Source organism: Scyliorhinus canicula, chromosome 7 (genome assembly GCF_902713615.1).
Source record: "Scyliorhinus canicula chromosome 7, sScyCan1.1, whole genome shotgun sequence".
NCBI lineage: Eukaryota > Metazoa > Chordata > Chondrichthyes > Carcharhiniformes > Scyliorhinidae > Scyliorhinus > Scyliorhinus canicula.
This window is the reverse complement of record NC_052152.1, coordinates 190,236,498-190,258,158: the sequence shown is the minus strand read 5'-3', so window position 1 is coordinate 190,258,158 and position 21,661 is coordinate 190,236,498. Positions and strand designations below refer to the sequence as shown.

At 48.0% G+C, this 21,661-nt stretch overlaps 1 protein-coding gene across 5 annotated transcripts in view; it reads left to right on the top strand.

Annotated features, from left to right (window-relative positions):
- The window catches only part of LOC119969636 (calcium-responsive transactivator-like), a 98,690-nt gene that overhangs the window by 34,430 nt on the left and 42,599 nt on the right, over positions 1-21,661 (top strand). For 4 of the 5 annotated variants that reach the window (XR_005461432.1, XM_038803540.1, XM_038803537.1 and 1 more), the window contains exons 7-10: positions 8,718-8,819; positions 13,938-14,030; positions 17,353-17,472; positions 20,641-20,768. Coding sequence is in view for 4 of the 5 variants with exons in the window: in XM_038803540.1 (XP_038659468.1) it covers positions 8,718-8,819; positions 13,938-14,030; positions 17,353-17,472; positions 20,641-20,768 (443 nt within the window). In the remaining variant the exon portion in view is untranslated. The remainder of the gene's footprint in view (positions 1-8,717; positions 8,820-13,937; positions 14,031-17,352; positions 17,473-20,640; positions 20,769-21,661) is intronic. The other variant, XM_038803539.1, reaches the window with a different exon arrangement.

Below are 21,661 nucleotides of genomic sequence, written 5' to 3'. Positions count from 1 at the left end.
GGGTAATGAAAGTTTCAATCTTTTATTTTACTGTGAAATTCCTTTGCAAAGTATAGATTAAAACCTTTGACTTGTCAGGATAGCCCATTTGAGGCATGAACCAAAGGTGTAGTCCTGAATTTTCCCAGTTTGAGAAGGGATCCGTGCCTCAGGCAAAATGGTTCCGGAACGCGAATTCCAGAAGTCCTGCCGGGGGCAGGGTGGGGCTGTGGTGGTGGTGAAGGAGGGTACATGTGTAGTTTGCACATTCGTGGTTCGTGGAGGTAGCCACACATGTAAAAGTGCAGATGCGTTCAAAAAGATTCATTCCTCGTTACTGGAATTTCCAAAACATGACTTGTGGGCTTTAGACATTTGAGATTAAAGCTGCTGGAGTTATTTGGAGAGGTCAGAAATCTTTTTGGAAAGATTCAGAAACCCCTTTGGGAGAGGTCAGGTGCCTTTGGGATTCAATGTGTGTAAAAGGTGGATAAACGCAGTTGAACTGTCAGCTGTAAAGGCATCAACATCGTCAAGGCCTTCAAATTTTGGACAGACTACAGTTGGAAAAAAAAATCTGTGTGTACAATTTGACTGGTAGGCTATTGATGTAAGCCTGAGGGATATCATTAATGGATGAGTGCTGCATGACTGACTCCACCACCGATCCTTATCACAGCTGGGTCCTGTAAATTAGCAGTTTGATTGAAAGCTCTGAGTGACTATGAAGTCTTTGATGTGAGGCTATGAACACAATGTTTGTTTCATAAGGGATTAATGGCTTGAGGTTAATGTTTATTTCCCTAAGGGATTAAACACTTGTTACCATCCCAGTTGATGTTACTACTGGATGGGAAGATCCCAGAATGGAACCCTGTCTCAGAAGACCATACCGTTTACTTTTTTTTAGAAAATGTGGATGAACAGAGTCACAGGACTGACAAATAGCTTTTAACAACAAAAAAAAATTATTAAACATGAAAAGTTTGACTATAATACAATACTCCTACACTGCCACTTATTTGCACAAATGTGTACAGATTTTTAAGGATAACACAGGTTATAAACCTATGCTACATATTTTTCTACAATTTTCTCAGTAGATACACAGCCCCTGTAACCCAATAGGCTAGGTGTTGTCAGATACATCCCACTCTGCAAACGGCTGGCAGATGCTACCCAATTGATGATCTGTTGATTCCTCCTCATATCCCAGATGATTATTACACTGAGTTATCTGGTATCACTGAACTCCTACTTCTACAAACTCCACTCTCGAACAGACATACCTTAGAATCTTCTTTCAAACAATGCTTTCCCACTGCTGTTCCTGGCCAGGATCCACTTCCAGGATTCCCAACTCTCCTTTAAGTATTCCTTTGTCTCAGGTACGGGTCAGGCTCATGGGGCAGGGCCCGGTGGTATGACTGGTGGATAAGAAGGGGGGGGGAGAGAGACCCCCAGTTAGGATAGTCACATGTAACGTGAGGGGGCTAGGAGGCCCAATAAAGAGGTCAAGGGTGCTTGCTCATCTTAAAAGTTTGAAGGCTGATGTAGCAATGCTGCAGGAGACTCACCTGAGGGTGAAGGACCAAGTGAGACTTAAAAAGGGCTGGGTTAGTCAGGTGTTCATTCTGGATTTGACGGAAGAGCTTGAGGGGTAACGGTAATGGTCAGCAAAAGGGTACGGTTCCAGATGGAGAAGGTGGTTGCAGATCAGGGGGGTAGATATATTATTGTGACAGAGGCACTGGAGGGGAGGCTATTGGCACTGGTAAGTGTATATAGTCCCAATTGGGATGATGTGGGATTCGCAAAGAAGGTGTGTGGGGCCATCCCCGACTTGGACACACACAAACTGATATTGGGGGGGGGGTACTGGAACTTGGTGCAGGAGCCAAAATTGGACAGGTCACGGCCACGCTTGCTGGTCCCGTCGGGGGGGGGGGGGGGGGGGGGGGGGCGGCGGCGGCAAAGGCGCTGGCTGGGCTAATGGTGGAAATGGGAGGGGTGGACCCTTGGAGGTTTCTGCACCCATGGGAGCGGAAGTACTCGTTTTTCTCAGCGTTCCATAAGGTATACTTGCGGATTGACTTTTTCATGGCGGGGAAGGCGCTGCTGGCTTGGGTTAAAGGGTTGGAGTACTCGGCAATAGCAATGTTAGATCATGCTCCGCATTGGGTGGATATGGTACTGAAGAAGGGGATGGTACAGAGACCAGGGTGGAAGTTAGATGCCGGACTGTTGGGGGACCGAGGGTTCTGTGACAAAATTGAAAAAGTAATCGAGGAATATGTAGGTTTTAACTGCAAGGGTGAGGTGTCAAAGGCGGTTGTCTGGGAGGCTTTAAAGGTGGTGGTGAGGGGTGAGGTGATCTTGTTCAAGGCTAGGCTAGACAAAGAGGAGAGGTTGGAACATCAGAGGGTAATAGATGAGATGCTGTAGGTAGACAGGAGGTATGTCGAAGATAGGGATCCAGCGCAGTTGGAAAAGAGGAAGGAACTCCAGGCGAGCTTTGACCGACTATCTACCACGAAAGTGGTACGCCAATTGAGGCGAGCAAGGGGGGCAGTTTACGAGTATGGAGAGAAGGCGGGCTGTATGTTGGCAGGTCAGCTCCGTAGGGAGGCTGCGGCAAGGGAAGGAAAGGCAAGGGAAATTGTCCAGGTGCGGGACAGGGCAGGGAAGTTGGTGGGAGCTCCAGATCAGATTAACAAGGTCTTTAAGGAATTCTATGAGTGATTGTACAGGTCAGAGCAACCTGCGGGAGGCTGGGAGATGCAGGAATTTCTAGATGGGCTGGAGTACCCGAGGTTAGAGGGGGCGATAATGGAGCAGGAGGTAAAAGATGCGATTGGGAGGATGTAGTCGGGGAAGGTGGCAGGGCCAGAAGTTTTTCCGGTGGAATATTATTTAAAAATTCAAAAATAAGCAGGTACCGCTGATGGTGGGGATGTTTGAGGAGGCGATAGGGAAGTGGGTGTTACCACAAACTTTGGGGCAGGCATCGATTTCCCTGTTACTTAAGAAAGATAAGGATCCAACGGAGTGTGGGTTGTATAGGCCCATATCACTTTTAAACGTGGACGCAAAGATATTGGCTAAGATACTGGCAGGTAGGCTGGAGGAGTGCCGCCCGAAGGTAATAGGTGAAGATCAGACAGGGTTTGTGAGAGGGAGGCAGCTCTTTTCGAACATTAGGAGGGTATTGAACGTGGTTATGGTACCGGCGGAGGGGAAGGAAACAGAGGTGGTTGTGGCATTGGACGCCGAGAAAGCGTTTGACCGGGTAGAATGGGGGTACTTGATGGCAGTTCTGGAGCGGTTTGGAATTGGACCCAGATTTGTGGACTGGCTAAATACTATATAAGGAGCCAAGGGCGAGTGTCCGCACAAATAACATCAGCTCAGAATACTTTCCTCTCCACCATGGGACTAGGCTGGGATCTCCTATGTCCCCCATGCTGTTTGCACTTGCGATTGAGCCATTGGCCATCGCATTAAGAAGTTCGGGGGTAAGGAAAGGGATAGTGGGGGGCTGGATAGAGCATGGGGTGTCCTTATATGCCGATGACGTGTTGTTATACGTGTCGGAACCAAGTGTGTCAGTAGGGGGACTACTGGAGCTGCTTCGGGTGTTTGGTTCTTTCTCAGGGTACAAATTAAATCTGGACAAGAGTGAATACTTTGTGGTGTCTCGGCCAGGGGTGGGGGGTCTGCCATTCCGTAAGGCAGGGACTCACTTTAGATACCTGGGGGTGCAGGTTGTCCGAGATTGGGGGGGGCTCCGTAGGTACAACATTTCTAGTTTGGTGGGGTGGGTGAAAGCTGATCTGGCGAGATGGGATGGTCTCCATCTGTCATTGGCGGGTTGGGTACAGGCGGTTAAAATGAATGTGCTACCGCGATTCCTGGTTATTTTTCAATGCCTGCTGATTTTCCTGCCAAAGGCATTTTTTAGAGAGATTGAAGGGATGATTACCTCATTCATATGGGGAGGGAAGGTGGCCAGAATTAAAAAGGTGCTACTGCAGATGGGAAGGCAGGCAGGCGGTTTGGATCTTCCGAACCTGATGTATTATTACTGGCCAGCGAATGTGGAGAAGTACCTAGCGCTGGGTCAGAGGGGTTGACTCCCAATGGGTCAGAATGGAGGAGAGTTTCTGTAGGGAGACTGGATTGAAGGCGCAATGACAGCGCCGCTTGCGTCAGCCCCGGGGAGATACTCAGGGAGTCCAGGAGTAATAGCTTTGTTGAGAATTTTGAGGCAATTTCGTCAGCACTTCGGGTTGGGGGCAGAGTCAAGGGAATTGCTAATTCGGGGGAACCATAGATTTGAGCCAGGGAAGTGGGATGGAAATTTTCAGAGATGGGAGGAGAAAGAGATTAGGACACTAAAAGATTTATTTCTTGGGGGTCGTTTTGAGGGATTGAAGGCGCTAGGAGCAAATTATGGGCTGGAGCAGAGGGAGATATTTAGATACATGCAGGTTCGAGACTTTGCCAGAAAGGAGATACAGAGCTTCCCAGTAGAGCCGGCTTCCACTTGCTGGAGGAGATGCTGACGACAGGGGGACTGGAGAAAGGGGTAGTATCGGTGGTTTACGGGGCTATTTTGGAGGAGGAGAAGGCACCGCTAGAAGGGATCAAGGCAAAGTGGGAGGAAGCGTTGGGAGAGGGTATGGAGGAGGGGTTCTGGAGTGAGGTGCTCCGGTGGGTGAACGCCTCGTGTGCGAAGTTGGGGCTGATACAGCTGAAAGTGGTGTATAGAGTGCACCTTACAAGGGTGAGGATGAGCCGGCTCTTTGAGGGGGTAGAATGTGTGAATGTTGCGGGGGAGGCCCCGCAAACCACATTCATATGTTTTGGGCCTGTCCAAAGCTGGGGGATTACTGGAAGGAGGGGCGAAATTCTCCGAACCCCCCGCAGGGTCGGAGAATCGCCCGGGACCGGCGAACATCCCGCCCCCGCCGTGGCCGGAATTCTCCGTCACCCGGGAATTGGCGGGGGCGGGAATGACGCCCCGCTGATCGGCATGCCTTCCACGCGATGGGCCGAAGTCTCGCCGCTGAGAGGCCTCTCCCGCCGCCATGGTTTGAACCACTTCTGGTGGCAGCGGGATCAGCGGCGCGAGCGGGCCCCCGGGGTCCTGGAGAAGGGGGGGGCCGCGGGGCGATCGGACCCCGGGGGGTGCCCCCACAGTGGCCAGGCCCGCGATCGGGGCTCACCGATCGGCGGGCGGGCCAGTGCCGTGGGGGCACTCTTTTTCTTCCGCCGCCGCCGCCATGGCCTCCACCATGGTGGAGGCGGAAGAGAACTCCCCCTACCGCGCATGCGCCGGTGGTGACGTCAGCAGCAGCTGACGCACCGGCGCATGCGCGAACCGGCGAAGGCCTTTCGGCCAGCCCCCACGGCGGGGGGCGGGCATCAAAGGCCATTGGCGCCGGTTTTGGCGTCAGTCGGTGTGGTGCCAATCACTCCGGCGCGGGCCTAGCCCCCAAAGGTGCAGAGAATTCCGGGGGAGGCCCAACGCTGGAGTGGTTGGCGCCACTCCGCTACGCCGGGACCCCCCGCCCCGCCGGGTAGGGGAGAATCCCGGCCAAGGTGTTTAGGGTAATCTCTAAAATGGTGCACGTGAAACTGGACCCGGGCCCTCAGGAGGCCATGTTCGGGGTGTTGGACCATCCGGGATTGGAAACGGGCTCAAAGGCAGATGTTGTAGCCTTCGCCTCGTTGATTGCCCGAAGGCGGGTCTACATGTATTTACATTAACCCCTTGTGTTTTTATAGTGATGCATATCACCACAGGCGGACCCTGTGCCCTGCGTGGGGGGGTGGGGTGTGGGGGGCCTGCTGGAATTCTTAACGCTTGAAAATGTCAAATTTAAACTGAGGGGAAGGATGGAGGGGTGTTACAATTCATGGGCGTTATTCATTATGCACTTTCGAGAATTGGATCACATCGAACATTGGGGGGTTGGGAGGGTTGGGGGGAGGGGGACTGTATGTGTTAATGGTGACTCTGGGTGATTCCTGATTCCTTTTTGTCATTTGTTTATGTTAACATACAGACCAATGTCTGGGGTTTGGTGGAAGAATGGGATTGTTGTTATTGATATGGGGATTGACATTACATTCGTTACTGAGTATTGTTTATTGTTGGGTGTAAATTTGGGAGAAAATGTGAAAAAGGAGGAGAATAAAAAATATTTAGAAGAAAAGCATTTCTTTGTCTTGAAGAGACATGAACATTCAAACTTTCATAAAATCTCTCAAATACTCCGGCCCAATTGAATACTATTGCTCCAAAGACTGGAATGAAGACACTGACCTTACAATTGCTTATCTATCTGGCTCCTCCCAAGCCAATTTCACCCAGTCTGTCCTTTCTAGTTCTGTCTTTAACTTCAGTTAACAGTACCCTGCTGAAATTCCAGACACTGATTTCCTTTTTACTTCAAACTCCCTGGAAACCTCTCTTAATCTCTAGTTTCTAGAACTGACTGTCCTTTAGTTTCTAGGACTTGTGTTCTTGCCCATTACTCCATTGTTCTGCTTCTGCTCTGGCAGAGTTAGGAGAGCTGTTCTCTCTCTATCTGCCAAGCTCCTTCTGCTATGAATTCAATTGAACTAAAACACAAGGTCCTTTCCCTTAAAGGTACTGTAGTAATCCACGGGAGGCAGGAGTTCCGTCACCACACCAATATTTATTTACAATAACGATATTACAGGAGCAGCTACAAACAGTGCTGCTAGCAGTCCAGTCAACTTAAGACTGGCTCACAAAGCCTACACAGGTGCTTATATGGGCCCCCTCAATGAGCTATCATTGAGGGAGCTCATACTCCAATTGGCCAACCAATAAAGCCAATTGGAGTTCATTACAGGTACCCCCTAGTTGCTAAGCAACAGCTCATTCTTTCTCCAAGCTCTTGTTTACCTTTCACACCATCAACTTTCTAAGCACATTATAGATACAGTTTAAAATGAAACCAACGCCTCCATACATGCAAACACCTTTGTTTAACATGAATCTAACTAGAGCTTTAACCTTTCCTACACAGAAGCACTAAATTAAACTCACTTACATCTATATCATATTTCTAACATCCAACAACACAAACATCGATCACTTAAAACTACTTTTGTTTCCTGTCACATTTGAAAGAAATGTTTGTGTTTATAAGAGATTAAGTACTTGAAGGGTGCATGGTGGCACAGTGGTTAGCATTGCTGCCTCACAGCGTCGAGGTCCCAGGTTCGATCCCGGCTCTGGGTCACTGTCCATGTGGAGTTTGCACATTCTCCCTGTGTTTGTGTGTGTTTCGCCCCCACAACACAAAGATGTGCAGGTTAGGTGGATTGGCCATGCTAAATTGCCCCTTAGTTGGAAAAAATGAATTGGGTACTCCAAATTTATTTTTAAAAAGTACTTGAAGGGTTTTCAATGTATTGAAATGTTTTTTTAATTAATTAGAAGTTTTCATCGATAGACACTTTGAACTTTATACTTGACTTCTCTCAAAAGGTACATGATCTTTCCCACAAGAGTACGTGATCTCTCCCAAAGGGTACATAACCTGTTCAAAAGGGTATCTTACTTCCCCAAAGGACTCTGCTAGGTTTACACCATTTCCTTAAATGTGTAAAAACCTATGGGTCATGTTTCTGAAACGTTACAATGTCCAGCTGTTTGCATGAACCATGGGTGTGTGAAATACATCTTCCCCTGTTCCCTCCGCAGACAAAAATGGCAGGTTCTGGGCTCGGGGGCAGGACTTCCAGATTCCAGGCTCCGGTGCCATTTCGCTGAGGTGTGGGGCTCTTGCAGCTTCAAATAAAAATCAGATCTAAATCTCTATTCATCACCTCTTCTGAAGGACAGATTAAATTACTTTATTAATCTAATAGATTCAGGGCTGTAGCAACCACAGGGCTAAGCACAACAATTATCCCGATATGTTCTTTCGATGTACCCATTGAATCTTACATACTTCAGCATTTATCAGTGACACAAATTGCATTGATGAGAAATATTTTTCTAAGCACTGAGGATAGGACAGAGCACTGATGAAGCCCCAGCCAAACTCAAATAAATGGAAGGCAACAAATGTGATAAACTCTGAATAGATTTTGAATTTGTACAAACCTTGCTTTCATTTGCATTTCCCTCAATTCTGTTCTGGAAACCTGTGCGCCAAGTTATCAGGACTGTGAGTGGGAATTCTAACATTGTTACAAGCTGTGCTGTGGACAATCCATTTGATGTTCTTTTGACCGAAGGGACGGGCGATGGCCTCCGTTGCCCTCAGCCAGGGATTAAGGGTTATGGTGTTCGGGCCGGAAAGTGAAGCTGAGTCCACAAAAGATCAGCCATATCTCACTGAATGGCGGAGCAGGCTCGAGGGGCCAGATGGTCTACTCCTGCTCCTAGTTCTTATGTTCTTATGACTGCTACTTTGTCCATTACTACATTGGATATTGCCAACACAACTCTCTGCTATGCTGGCATCGATTTCTTGATAACCCAACATGTAGTCATTTGCCAATGCTAATTCAATAGTTGAAGAAATATTTAAGCATAATTTTCATTCTTCTAATACTCCAATCACTTTAAGAGGCATGAGCAAATGATTTTTTTTCAGTAAATAAAAGGTGACCAAATTGTCTAAGTTCAGAAAATGAATTCAAAAATTGGTCACAACCATTACACTCTGCTGTTCCTTCCCCCCTCATAGGTTCTTCTCAGCAATACATTGGACAGGAAGATTACTATGGTGAGCAATATGGACATGGCCAAGGACCCACAGATTCCATTAATCAACAATATTACCCTGATGGTACTTCATTTTTTCCTTAGACTGCCAGTCATATTTGTAATCTGAAATATTTGTCTGATTGGATAAAGGTATTTAGCGACCAATAAATCTGTTCCTCTGCAATCTACTAACTGGTGTATGTGAAAAATGCGTAGCTCTAAACGTCCGAGAGATTTTTATGCTCTGATGAGCATTCTGATCTTATTTTGCATCGTAATTATGTGCTGTTGGGCAGCACGGTGGGGCAATGGTTAGCACTGCAGCCTCATGGCACTGAGGACCCGGGTTTGATTCCGGCCCCTGGTCACTGTCCGCATGGAGTTTGCACATTTTCCCTGTGTCTGCATGGGTCTCACCCCCACAACCCAAAGAAGTGTAGGGTTGGTGGATTGGCCATTCTAAATTGTCCTTTAATTGGAAAAAAAAAGAATTGGGTACTTTAAATTTACAAAAATAATGTAATTGTGTGCTGTCAACATTGTGAAAATAAAAAAATGTTTCATTTTAAGTGTTCAAATTTGAGAGAAAACATTTTACCACAGTAACAAATTTTCCCAGTATTTTGTTAAGATTTTTTTCCGTTAACTATGCATGTGGAACAAAATAGATTCCCTTTGCTTTCAATAGTGTAGCCACACAAGTCTTTTTTGCTGAATGGCAATATTGCTGTACTCTGTCCTCTCCCCTGGTTCTCCCTGAAAGCTTTCGCTTTCTGCATTAAGCCTGCTGATAAATTAAATTTAAACTAGTTGTCTAGGATTATCAAAATGCAGATAATAAGACCTCACCGAAATGACAGTGTATCCCTCTCATGCAAAGTATGCAGGAGGAGGCCATTCGGCCCCTCGAGCATGCTTGGGCACTCAATAAGATCATAGCTGACTTACTTGGCCTCAACTCCACATTTCCGCCTCTTCCCCGATAACCTTTGACTCCCTTGATAGTCAAGAATCTATCCACTTCTGTCTTAAAAATATTCAATGACCCTTCCTCCACCGCTCTCTGAGAAAAGTGAATTCCAAAGATTCATGACCCTCTGAGAGAACTTCTTCTAATCTACATCTTCAATGGGAGAGCCCTTGAGCTGGATTCTCCGCAGGCGGGATGCTCCATTTTGCCGGCAGCCCGTGGGCTTCCCGACAGCGTGGGGCTGCCCCACAATTGGAAACCCCATTGACCATCCGGCATAACGGAGAATCCCGCCGGCGGGATGTGATGCAGCCAGGCGGAGAATCCAGCCCCTAGACTGTGTCTTCTAGTTCTAATCTCTCCCAGAAGGGGGAACACCCTTTCGCCATCAGTCCTGTAAACGTCCCCTCAGGATCTTCTATGTGTTGATAAGATCATCCCTCATTCTTCTAAACTTCAATGGGTACAGACCCAGCCTGTCCAACATTTCTAAAAATGTCCTCGCTGAACTGCTTCTGACATGTATATCCCTTTTTAAATAAGGAGATGAAAACTCAACACAGCACTACAGATGTGATCTCAACAACTGTAGCAAAACATCCCTACTTTAATATTCTATTATTCCAGGGACTGGTTTAGCTCACTGGGCTAAATCGCTGGCTTTTAAAGCAGACCAAGCAGGACAGCAGCACGGTTCGATTCCCGTACCAGCCTTCCCGAACAGCGCCGGAATTTGGCGACTAGGGGCTTTTCACAGTAACTTCATTGAAGCCTACTCATGACAACAAGCGATTTTCATTTTTCATTTCATTTTCATTCCCCTTGCGATAAATGAGAACATTCCATTTGTATTCCTGATTCCTTGCTCTACCTGCAAACTAGTTTTTGTGATTCATATACCAGGGGCGAGATTCTCCCGTACCTGGCGGGGCGGGGGGTCCCGGCTGGACGGAGTGGCGTGTACCACTCCGGCGTCGGGCCACTCCAAAGGTGAGGAATCCTCCGCACCTTCAGGGGCTAGGCCTGTCCCGGAGTGGTTGGTGCCCCGCCGGCCGGCGGGACGGGCCTGGCGCCACGCCAATCGGCGCCGAAGGGCCTCCGCTGGCTGGCGCGAGTCGGCGCATGCGCGGGAGCACCACGCATGCTGGCGTCATCCCCGTGCATGCGCACAGGGATTCAATTCCGCATTGGCCATCACGGAGGACCACAACGGCTGATGCGGAAGGAATAGAGCGTCCCCACAGCACAGGCCTGCCCACGGATCGGTGGGCCCCGACCGCGGGCCAGGCCACTGTGGGGGCACCTCCCGGGGCCAGATCCCCCGCGCCCCTCAAGGAACCCCGGAGCCCACCCACGCCACCAGGTCCCGCCAGTAAGGGACCAACTCTAATTTACGCCAGCAGGACCGACATAGAACGGGCGGGTCTTCGGCCCAATGCAGGCCGGAGAATCCGGAATATCCCGGGGCCCATTGAGTCGTGACCGACCATGCCATTCTCCGAGGCGGGCGGCTTGACTCACGTCGGGCCGGTTTTTGTGGGGCGGGAAAATTAAGAGAACGACGGAGGTGGGAATCACGTCAACCCTCGGCAGTTCTCCCACCCGGCGGGGGGGTCGGAGAATCCTACCCCAGGTTACCAAGATCCCTCAAAACTCAGAGTTCTCCAGCCTGTCTCCAATTGAATAATATGCTGCTTTTTTATTTTTCCTGCCAAAATGTACGAGTTCGCATTTTACTAAATTATACTCCATCTGCCAATTTTTTATCCACTCAGTTAACCTATCTATGTCTATTTGCAGACTCCTTGGGCTGGATTCTCCGGTCGCCGATGCCGAAAACGCGTTCGGCGAACGTCCAGAGAATACAAATTCCCGACGAAATCGGGGTAGCGCCGCTTTTGCGATGCTCCACCCCCTCCGAAGCGGCATACTCTAGGAGTACGTTGCACCACATATCGACGGCTTCAGGCCATTGCCTGAGGTCCGCCACCCGATGCTCCACCCCCGACTGGCCGAGCCCCGTTGGCGCGGGACACGTGTGGTTTCACACGTCGGGAACTCGGCGCGGTGGCTGCGGGCTCAGTCCAGCGCCGCCACAGTTGGGGAGAGGGACGATCCACGGGCGGGGGGGGGGACATATTTGGGGGTGGGGGCACTGTGGGGGCGTGCTCCAGTGTGCCCGAGCTGGCCTAACGGGGGAACTATTTTGCGGGCCGCGTCCGCAAGCGGCGTCCGCCATGAAGCACGGCGCGGCCTTTGCAGGTCACGCACGTGTGGCCACGGTCCCGGCAATTCTCCAGGCCGTTTCGGCAGCTAGAGCCGGGTGCTGTACGCTGCCCTCTTGCTTGCCCCCAGCAAAACGGGGAATAGGTGACCGTTTTGCGCCAGTTTTCCTGGCCATTCCCATGCCGGTGTGGGGACATAGCCCCAGAATTGGAGAATCCAGCTCCTAATGTGCTCTTCACAACTTATTTTCCTACCTCTTTGTGTCATCAGCAAATTTGGCAGCCGTACATTTATTTGATCCCTTTGTCCAAGTCATTGATATTGTAAATAGTAGAGACCCCAGCGCTGTTCCTGTGGCACTTCGCTCATCACACCTTGTCAACCCAAAAATGGCCCATTTATGCCTACCCTGTTTCCTATTAGCTAGTCAATCCTCTGTCCATGCTAATATGTTACCCTTGACACAATGAGCTCTTTTTTGTACTTTGGCACCTTGTCAAATGCCTCCTGGAAATCTAACTACAGCGGATCCACAGTTCCCCTTTAACCACATTGCTTGATCCTGTTTGCCTTTTGAACAGCCTTCCTCAACTGGTTCTGTGGCCTTGAAAGTTTTATGTACTTACATGCCCAGGTTCTCACACCTCCTTTAAAATTTTAACGTGTAGTTTAAATGACCACTCTACATCCTTTGTACCAAAATGATTTACTTTACACTTCTATGCTCAATTTCATCTGCTATGTGGCTGCTCAGTTTATCCATGTCCACCCAAACTAGCAGTGGGATCTTCTGGTCCCGCATTGTCAATGGGGTTTCCCATCGGACGCACCCTTTGCCACCATGAAGCCCATGGTGGGGGTGCACCATCAGTGGGACCAGAAGATCCCGACAGTATGAATGGCCAGAAAATCCCACAATAGGCCAGAATTTTCCCATATTTCTCTGACTGAAAACCAATGTGCAGCTCTCCAGATTTCCTGGCACTCTTAAAAATAAGAATGAAAGGGTGGGCTTTTCGCTTTCACTCTGGCGGGCGTGGGGCCTGATAGAACCGGCAAGGCCAGCTCCAAAGAGATTGTGGCACCATCTTTATAAAGTAAATGTCACTCTTCCCCCACACTCCCTGCCACGAAGATATAGGACCCACCTCACAAGCATTGCACCCCCACCCCAACCACAACATTGGGGTCCCCATTTCTCAGGCATCAGAGGGACCCCCCCATCATATGGTGGGGGCTCATCAATTACGTTAAAGTGATTTCAATAAATTACAGTAAGATTCTCACGCTTTGTGGGCTGAAATCTCATTATGTCATCGGCGAGGGGTGTGGAAAATTGGGAAACACGAACTCGCCAGCGAGAATCGCATTTCCCGAATCTCGCGATACTTTATGTCCACATCGCCATTCTCGCCAACGATTAATGCGATTCCAAAATCGCCCCAATTGTGTTTAATGAGATTCCTTACGCAGCATCTTCCAAAGCCATACCCACTACCATCTAAACGGTCGAGGGCAGCAGATACCTGGGAACCCCACTCACCAGCACAACTTGGAGACAGCAGCGGTTCAAAAGACAACTCACCACCACATTCTGAAGGGCAACTAGGGATGGGCAATAAATGCTGGCCTAACCAGCAATGCTCACATCCCATAAGTGAATTTAAAAAAACGATTTATTTCTGGTCTGAGGCAGATAGCTATAAGTAACTATTGGCGTAATTGCTGGGGGCTGGATGGTCAGCAGTTTCTATGACTAGTGAGATCTCCAGATAGTAAACTCTGTAATTAATGCTTGCAAGGAAGTATATCATGATCAAAGAAGTTGTGAGACTATTTCAACGTGATGCTTGGTAGCGTAATTCTATTTTGCCTTCAGCTGATTTTAGAAGGATGATTTTGAAAGCTGTTTTGTTCAAAGACTATTTAAAATGATTTTCATGAAATGTAGCACTGTTCAACAGTATAACATAATCCATTTCATTCTTGCATTATGCACTCTAGGTCACAGTGAATATGCATATCAGCAATCATCATATGCAGAGCAAGGTTATGAGAGATCATTTGAGGAATCCTCACAGCATTACTATGAAGGAGGTAATGTAAATGAGCGCATATGATTGTGCAGATGAAACACAAAGGGTAATCCTCTATATCTGCTGTACCAATGTAAAGCCATAATACTGATACTAGATCTACTATATCAAGTTTACATTGGGGTTAACAGACTCTTCTTGAAGCTACCAGTTCTTATGAAGATTCATTGGTTTATTGAGGGACTGGATTTGAGATCTTCCTGATCTGTACGGCCACACTACACCGTGTATTTAAGTTTTTAAAAAATTACTCTTTTGTGAGTGGAATAGAGGTAGAACTGGAAAAAGCAACACACAGGTGTTAAGATGCAGGTTTACATCTACGGTTTTCACCTCATACCAAAATTCCTGCTATCCTGTTCTTTCAGAGCTGTGTGACAAGGGATTTGCTTCTGGGAGAGATGAAGATCAGAAGAGATGTTGCTTTGATTTGCCCACAAGCACCAGGTTCACATTATTATTGACTAAGATGGGATACAGGTTTTTTGTATTGTTGGATGCACTTTGATGGCCAAATAGCCTTCTTTAGCTGCATCTATCTTGAATGATGTTGCGTCCAGATTTTTGGGTAGCTTTTTGTGGATGGTAAAACAACCCTGAATTGTAGATTTTTAAATGTATTCTCTGGATGGAAACATTGCTGGTAAGCCCCCTTCACTTATCAAAAAAAGGACACAGTCACAGGAGATAGTGGGAGGAGTGATCTGAAGCTTGGTGAGAGTGGTGTGTTTTCAGGAGGGGAGAGACAGAGGACGCAACGTAAAGAAATTGGAAGAGTTCCATGACAAGCACACTTAGCCAGATGATTCCCAGTGCTCACCATGCCAGCCTGGAACCATGGCACTGCCAGCTTGGGACCCCAACAGTGCCCTTTCCAGCTCACAGTGCCACAAGGGCACATTGGCACTGCCAGGGTGCCACCCTATCCAGAGGGCATGCGCCTGGGGACCTCTGATCCCTTGGGAGACCCCAAAAGTGCCATTCCACCTCGTTCCCGTTTGTGTGGGCCAGCCTAGAACAGCACTCATCTGAGATCTCCAAGGCAATGGGGTTAGATCCTGATGCCTCGGGTAGACCAGGGGAGTGCATATTAGAGTGAGACTAGCTGCCTCCCTCTAAAATGCAGATTTGCAAAATAGTGAGCCCAACCACCTTAGCTGTGGAGGAGGCTTCTTCAGGCATGTTGGCTTCTGGAGGGGGCAGGGTAGGGTGGGGAGGTGTGGTGTCCAGTTTTCCCAGCAACTACAAAATACAGCCCATGGTAAACTGGTCTTGCTCGACGTTATGATCAACTGGCTGGGCAATATCAAGTAAAGTCAGTAACATTCAGTCATGTTATGATGACCAGCAACAAAACTGTGAAAGAAGTCAAGCTTTTACAGGGGGGCAGTGGTGGAATAGTAGTGGGAGGGAAGAGGGATACAGACTGGATAATTAAGTGTATTTGGATCCTTTCCTGCTAGTCTGAAAACACCCCATCTCATCTGATCTTAGAAGCAAAGCCGATTCAGGCCTGGTTAGTACGTGAAGGGGAGACTGCCTAGGAATACCAGGAGTAGTAGGCATTTGCTGCCAGTAGAGGCTGCTCACATCACCCACTTTCCACATCATCAGTTGACAGGCAGGTAATCTTTTCATAAGCAGGTCCAGGCAGTGGGCGACTGAGTGGGTTGACCAACTCAAGTGTCTGACCCTCTTCCACGACTACACATTCATGGTCAGGTGTCCCTGTAGAGGGAGCATGTGGTGTCCATGGGCACCATTGAAGCCATCCGTGCCCGGTGGGCCCTGCAGGGTCTTGTCGTATGAGGAACGTTTGAGGACTCTGGCTCTGTACTCGTTGGAGTTTAGAAGGATGAGAGGGGATCTTATTGAAACTTACAAGATACTGCGAGGTCTGGATAGAGTGGATGTGGAGAGGATGTTTCCACTTGTAAGAAAAACTAGAACCAGAGGACACCATCTCAGACTAAAGGGACGATCCTTTAAAACAGAGATGAGGAGGAATTGTTTCAGCCAGAGGGTGGTGAATCCGTGGAACTCTTTGCCACAGAAGGCTGTGGTTGCCAATTCACTGAGTGTCTTTAAGACAGAGATAGATAGGTCCTTGATTAATAAGGGGATCAGGGGTTATGGGGAGAAGGTAGGAGAATGGGGATGAGAAAGTATAAGCTATGATTGAATGGCAGAGCAGACTCGATGGGTCGAGTGGCCTAATTCTGCTCCTATGTCTTATGGTCTGGGCTGCTTAGCTAAAACTTTTAATTACATTTAAGTTTGATGTTTTAAGTTTAATTTGCTCTTTGCTTTTGTTTAGGGCAGTATTCCTTTAAGGGGCTGCCCATATTACTTTATCCCTCAGTTTGTTTAATTTAAAAAAAAAACTTTTTCCAATTAAGGGGCCACCTGTAATCTTTGGGTGGTGGTGAGACCCAATCAGATATGAGGAGAATGTGCAAACTCCACATGGACAGTGACCTGGGACCAGGATCGAATCCGGGTCCTAGGCGGCGTGAGGCAGCAGTGCTAACCACTGTGCCACCGCGGTTTGCTTAATTTTATTGAAATTGGTTCAATCAAAATAGTTGGAACCTTTTGTTTCTTGGATCAGAATTTGGAACTGGCTGGATTGAAGTCAGCCCCGACTAATAAGATGTCTGCCAACTATTAAAGTGAAATGTATTTGAGTGTCACCCATAATTCAGTGCCAGTGAACAGTAAAGATGAGGGGCTGGATTCTCCACTCTCGGGATTCTCCGTTGCGCTGGCAGCGCACCCACGCCCGGGGGTTTCCCGATGGCATGGAGCTGCCCGGTCAGCTGGCGGAACGGAGAATCCCGATGCGGGCGAGGGTGCGCTGCAGCGGGGCGGAGAATCCCGTCCGAGATTTTAAATAATTCAAACCACATTCACTTGCATAGAGTTAAAATTGAGCCTTAGTTCAAGGAAATTAGGAAAAATGTACACTGGTGCATTAGTAATTGTTGTTTTGAGGGTGGGTTGTGGTGTGCTGTTGGATCTTTGCATAGAAACATCAATGCATATCTTGCCTGTGTATTGTATGTCAATATAATGCTGAAAGCGATTCATTCCACAGCTGGGACCCATTCCCACCTGATCTGACATGCAAAAGTCAACATTTTCCAACAGGGTCACTGCTAATTGGGAGCTGCAATATCTTCAACGTTCTAACACAGAATTTCTTTGATCTTGGCCCAAGGGCGAGAATATCCTGAATTGTTGGAGAATTTGAAGGACCCTGCATTGGTTCTTTGACAGTAAGGCCAATAAGTCTGACGGCCTGTTTCAACATTTATCTTTAGGAAACTCGCAGTACACCCAACAGCAGACTGCTTACCAGCAGGGACCAGCTCAGCAACAAACTTATTCCCAGCAGCAATACCCCAGCCAGCAGAGTTACCCAGGACAGCAACAAGGATACGGTGAGAGCAAGAAAAAAAATCCAATAATCAATTGTGAACATTTAATTTGTAGTTAATGCCGGATGTTCTCGGGCTTGATCTGATAGCTGTATTTTAAGGGTGCAATTTACCGGTCTGATATGGTGGATTGCAACATGCAGCTGGCAGAATTGTATCCTACTGCCAGCAATATCTTGTCTGAGCTCAACAACAACCAGACACGATTCAACACATGTATCCAGTGCTCTAATGCACTTGATTAATGGGTCATATCATTGCAACATTCATGACTTTTGCATACATTAACATCAAAACTGCAGTTTAATAAAATCCATTACTCTCTCTCAACCTGCTGTTCCTCTGCCCTTGTCTCTGCTTCCTAAGACCAGGGCGCATGGATAAGACGGACACTGCCAGATCTGACTGATCCACATACACAGCTGGCTTGTAAAGCAGAAAAAGGCCAGCAGCGTGGGTTCAGTTTCCGTAACAGCGCCCCCGAACAGGCGCTGGAATGTGGCGACTAGGGGCTTTTCACAGTAACTTCATTTGAAGCCTACTTGTGACAATAAGCGATTTTCATTTTTCATGAAGTTTTATTGAGCCCTGCCCTTGTCTGCTAAAACCGTCCACTATTCCTTGGAATGCAAGGGTAAACCCCAACTTCTTTTCTCCACTCCAAACTGTCTTCTTGAACCCCTCTCCCCAACCCCTTTGCCCTCACTCCAGCAACTATTGTGAGGGAGCTCATAGATTTCTTTGTCACCAAGATTGAGACTGTTGTGCTAACAATTGCACACAGAAACACGAAACGGTACAAAAGAGGCTTTATTACCATGAGATGTTATTACGTCAAGTGGAGCTGTAAAATGGAGGCTCAGGAGACCTCATGGATATTTATACAGCTCCTGTGGGCGGAGCTAGCCGGCAGGGGCTTACCGACAAACCTGTAATAGCCGGTACTATTGTATATCCCCTAATAGAGGCACACACATATATATACACAGTGGTATTACCACAGAGACCATCCGATCTCTGCCTGAGGTATTTCCCTCCCTTCGGTAAGCCCACCCGTGCTGTAGACATACAACTGAAGAAAGATATACAAGTAACATGGAGGTGAGATCAAGAGCAACAGAATGAACTGTTATGTGGAGCACGTAACCAGGTGTCTGCTTCCATCTATCATCAAAACAAAGGCTATCAACTGAAATTCACCCCTTGATGAAAATCGGATCTTCAATTTAGATGACAGGAAGGAGACTGGGAAATTGATAAAAGAATGGTAAAAGGATTTTGGCTTGACAAAGAAAAGGCAAAGGTTTCTGAAACGCTGGGCCAGAAGTTGGCAACAATAAAAATAATTTTCCATGGAATTTTTCATAACCGCAGTTTTTCCACAGACATGTTGACTGTTGAGTTATCTTTTAAAAAAAAAACCTCAAATTTATCTTACAACCCAGCACTAAGCTAAATGCTGCAATTGAAAATCTGCCTCTCACCAAAACCTACAACGTGATTGGTCGGTATCAGAATTTGAGTCTGATGTAGAAATATCAACACGTGGGGCGGAACTCTTCCATCTGGGTCTATGTCCCATGGAGTGTTCCGCTCGGTGGAGGCTGGTGGGAAACCAAGCCAAAAACACTTGCCCTGATCTCATTAGCTTTGAAACCAGTTGTTTTGTGCCATATTCCGTGGCACGGCACCCAGAGGAAAGCCACGCAGACATGGGGAGAATGTGTAAACTCCACAAGGCTGGAATCAAACCCGGGTGTGCTAACCCCATTCTTTACAGGTTCGTCCAAATTTTCTAATCACCACTAAAAAAAAATGTTGATCCATGCAACAGATATTTTCTGAGTTAAACGCTGCTCAAAATGAAACCTGGGGCGGCATTCTTCCCTACCCGGCGTGACGGAGGGTGCCGGCGTAGGGGAGTAGCGCCAACCACTCAGGAGTCGGGCCTCCCCAAAGGTGGGGAATTCTCCCCACCTTTGGGGGCCAGCCCCGTGCTGGAGCGGTTTGCACCAGAAGACTGGCGCAAAAAACCGGCGCCCCCAGCAGCGGGGCTGGCCGAAAGGCTTTCGCTGGTCGGCGCATGCCGTGGCGGCCGCGGAGGAAAATAGTGCACCCAGGGCACTGGCCCGGAGTCTGAGCGGGGGCCCCCGATCGCGGGCCAGGCCACCGTGGGGGCACCCGCCGGGGTTCGATCGCCCCCCCGCCCCTCCCCAGGGCCCGCTCGCGCCGCTGATCCCGCCGTTCCAGAGGTGGTTCAAACCTCGGCGGCGGGAGAGGCCTCCCAGCGGCGGGACGTCAGCCCATCCGGGCCGGAGAATCACCGCAGGGGCCTCTCCGATCGGAGTGGCGAGATTCCCGCCACCGCCACTTCCCGGGTGGCGGAGAATCTCTGCCACAGCGGGGGCGGGATTTTCGGCGGCCCCAGGCGATTCTCCGACCCTGCTGGGGTTCGGGGAATTTCGCCCCTAGTCTCCAGTCAGTCCACAAACGGGAAGTTGAACTTCACTGCTGAATACATTTTTAAATCTCCGAACCCCTGTGTTGAAGGTTGCAAGACAAAGAGTATCTCGTTTCAAATGTTGATATGCCATGTAATCTAAAGGACCATTAAACCCAAAGTGGAGCTGTTCTCCCCTTTTTTTCTTTTCCCAGCCTGAGAATGCAGAGGGCACTCATTGCACCCTTGTTGTGCCATTATTGTTATTGTTGCCATGGCTGAAATTAGTTACCTCGGTGAACCTGGAACCTTCTGGGTCTGCATGACTCAGTGCCACACCACATGGTGTGTTGCTCTTCAAAGCTATCGGAAACTTCTACATGCTTTTATGGTCCTGTCATGGAAGGGGGTGGGGCTGGAAAATGGCGACGAGCCATTCAAAAGTCCATTGACTTTGGTGGGAATGGAAAGGACCACCAGCAGAAAATTCCACCCATGGTACCTGTTGTAGTATCTGATTGAGATACCACAGTCTCTTATAGAAATGATAAGAACCCAAACATACTTGAATGTTAATTTGAGACATTATAAGACTATTGTTTCATAGCAATTAGCAATGGTACGTTTCTTTGAAAATGTACCTACATTCCCGATGATCCCTGAATGTAAAAGGAAGAAGAAGGATGATGTGGAGCCACCTGTCTGACTAAAAGCATGTTGTAAACTTCCAGGTCCAAGCCAGGGCGCTGCTTCTCAGTATCCAGGTTACCAACAGGGACAGGGGCAGCAATATGGAAGTTACAGAACTGCTCAGCCAGGCCCCTCAGCTCAGCAACAGAGGCCTTATGGATATGAACAGGCAAGATAGATCATCCTGTGATTTACTTCATTGTACAGTTTTAAAAGTACTTTAAAAAAAAATAATTTTGCCATTTCTTACATTACAACAGTGGCTACACTTCAAAGGTCCTTCATTGGCTGTAAGATACTCTGAGACCTGGTGGTCCTGTAAAGCGATATATAATTGCATGACTTTCTTTTAAGGCAAAGGAAATCATTTGAGTTTCACAAGTATCCCACCTGCCCCCACCTGACCCTCTCGCCCTCCCAAGATGTTCTCCCCTCAAAGGTTTTAGCTGTTTTCAAACCTAGAAAAATACATTCTTCACAAATATATGAATACGCTGTGCGTTGTTCCTGACCTGTTTAACGAGTTTCATGCTCTAGGATCCAACAGGAAGTACCGTTTGATACTATTTTTGAAAATAAAATCCCGGTTTTGAAAACGGTGAGTTGGGAGAGGGAAATAAAAGCGATTGCTGACCAACGGTCACTGCTTGAAATCAGAAAAAAAATCATCGTTCCAGTTTTCAACTTCGTGTCCATTTCTCGTATCTAAGATGTGGGACAGGATTTATCGACCATCCCGCTGCGGGTTTTTCGGCGGCGGAGGCGGCCCGCCAGCGGGATTTACCGACCCCGTCGTTGTCAACGGTATTTCCCGGTGACTGCACCCCTCGTCGCCAGGAAGCCCGTGCGCCGGCGTGGGATCGGAATATCCTGCTGGCATGAACTGCCGGTAAATCCCGCCCGTAGTGTTTTTAATGCATTACTCTTTTAAAAAAAAATGTGGACTGTTTCCTTTGGTGTACTGTTGCCAGTTTTTCTTGCTGACTGTTCTTTCAAATTAGGAAGGTTACGGGTTCTTTTTTTTCATTTTTACATGTGTGGCTCAATAATTAATGCTGGAAT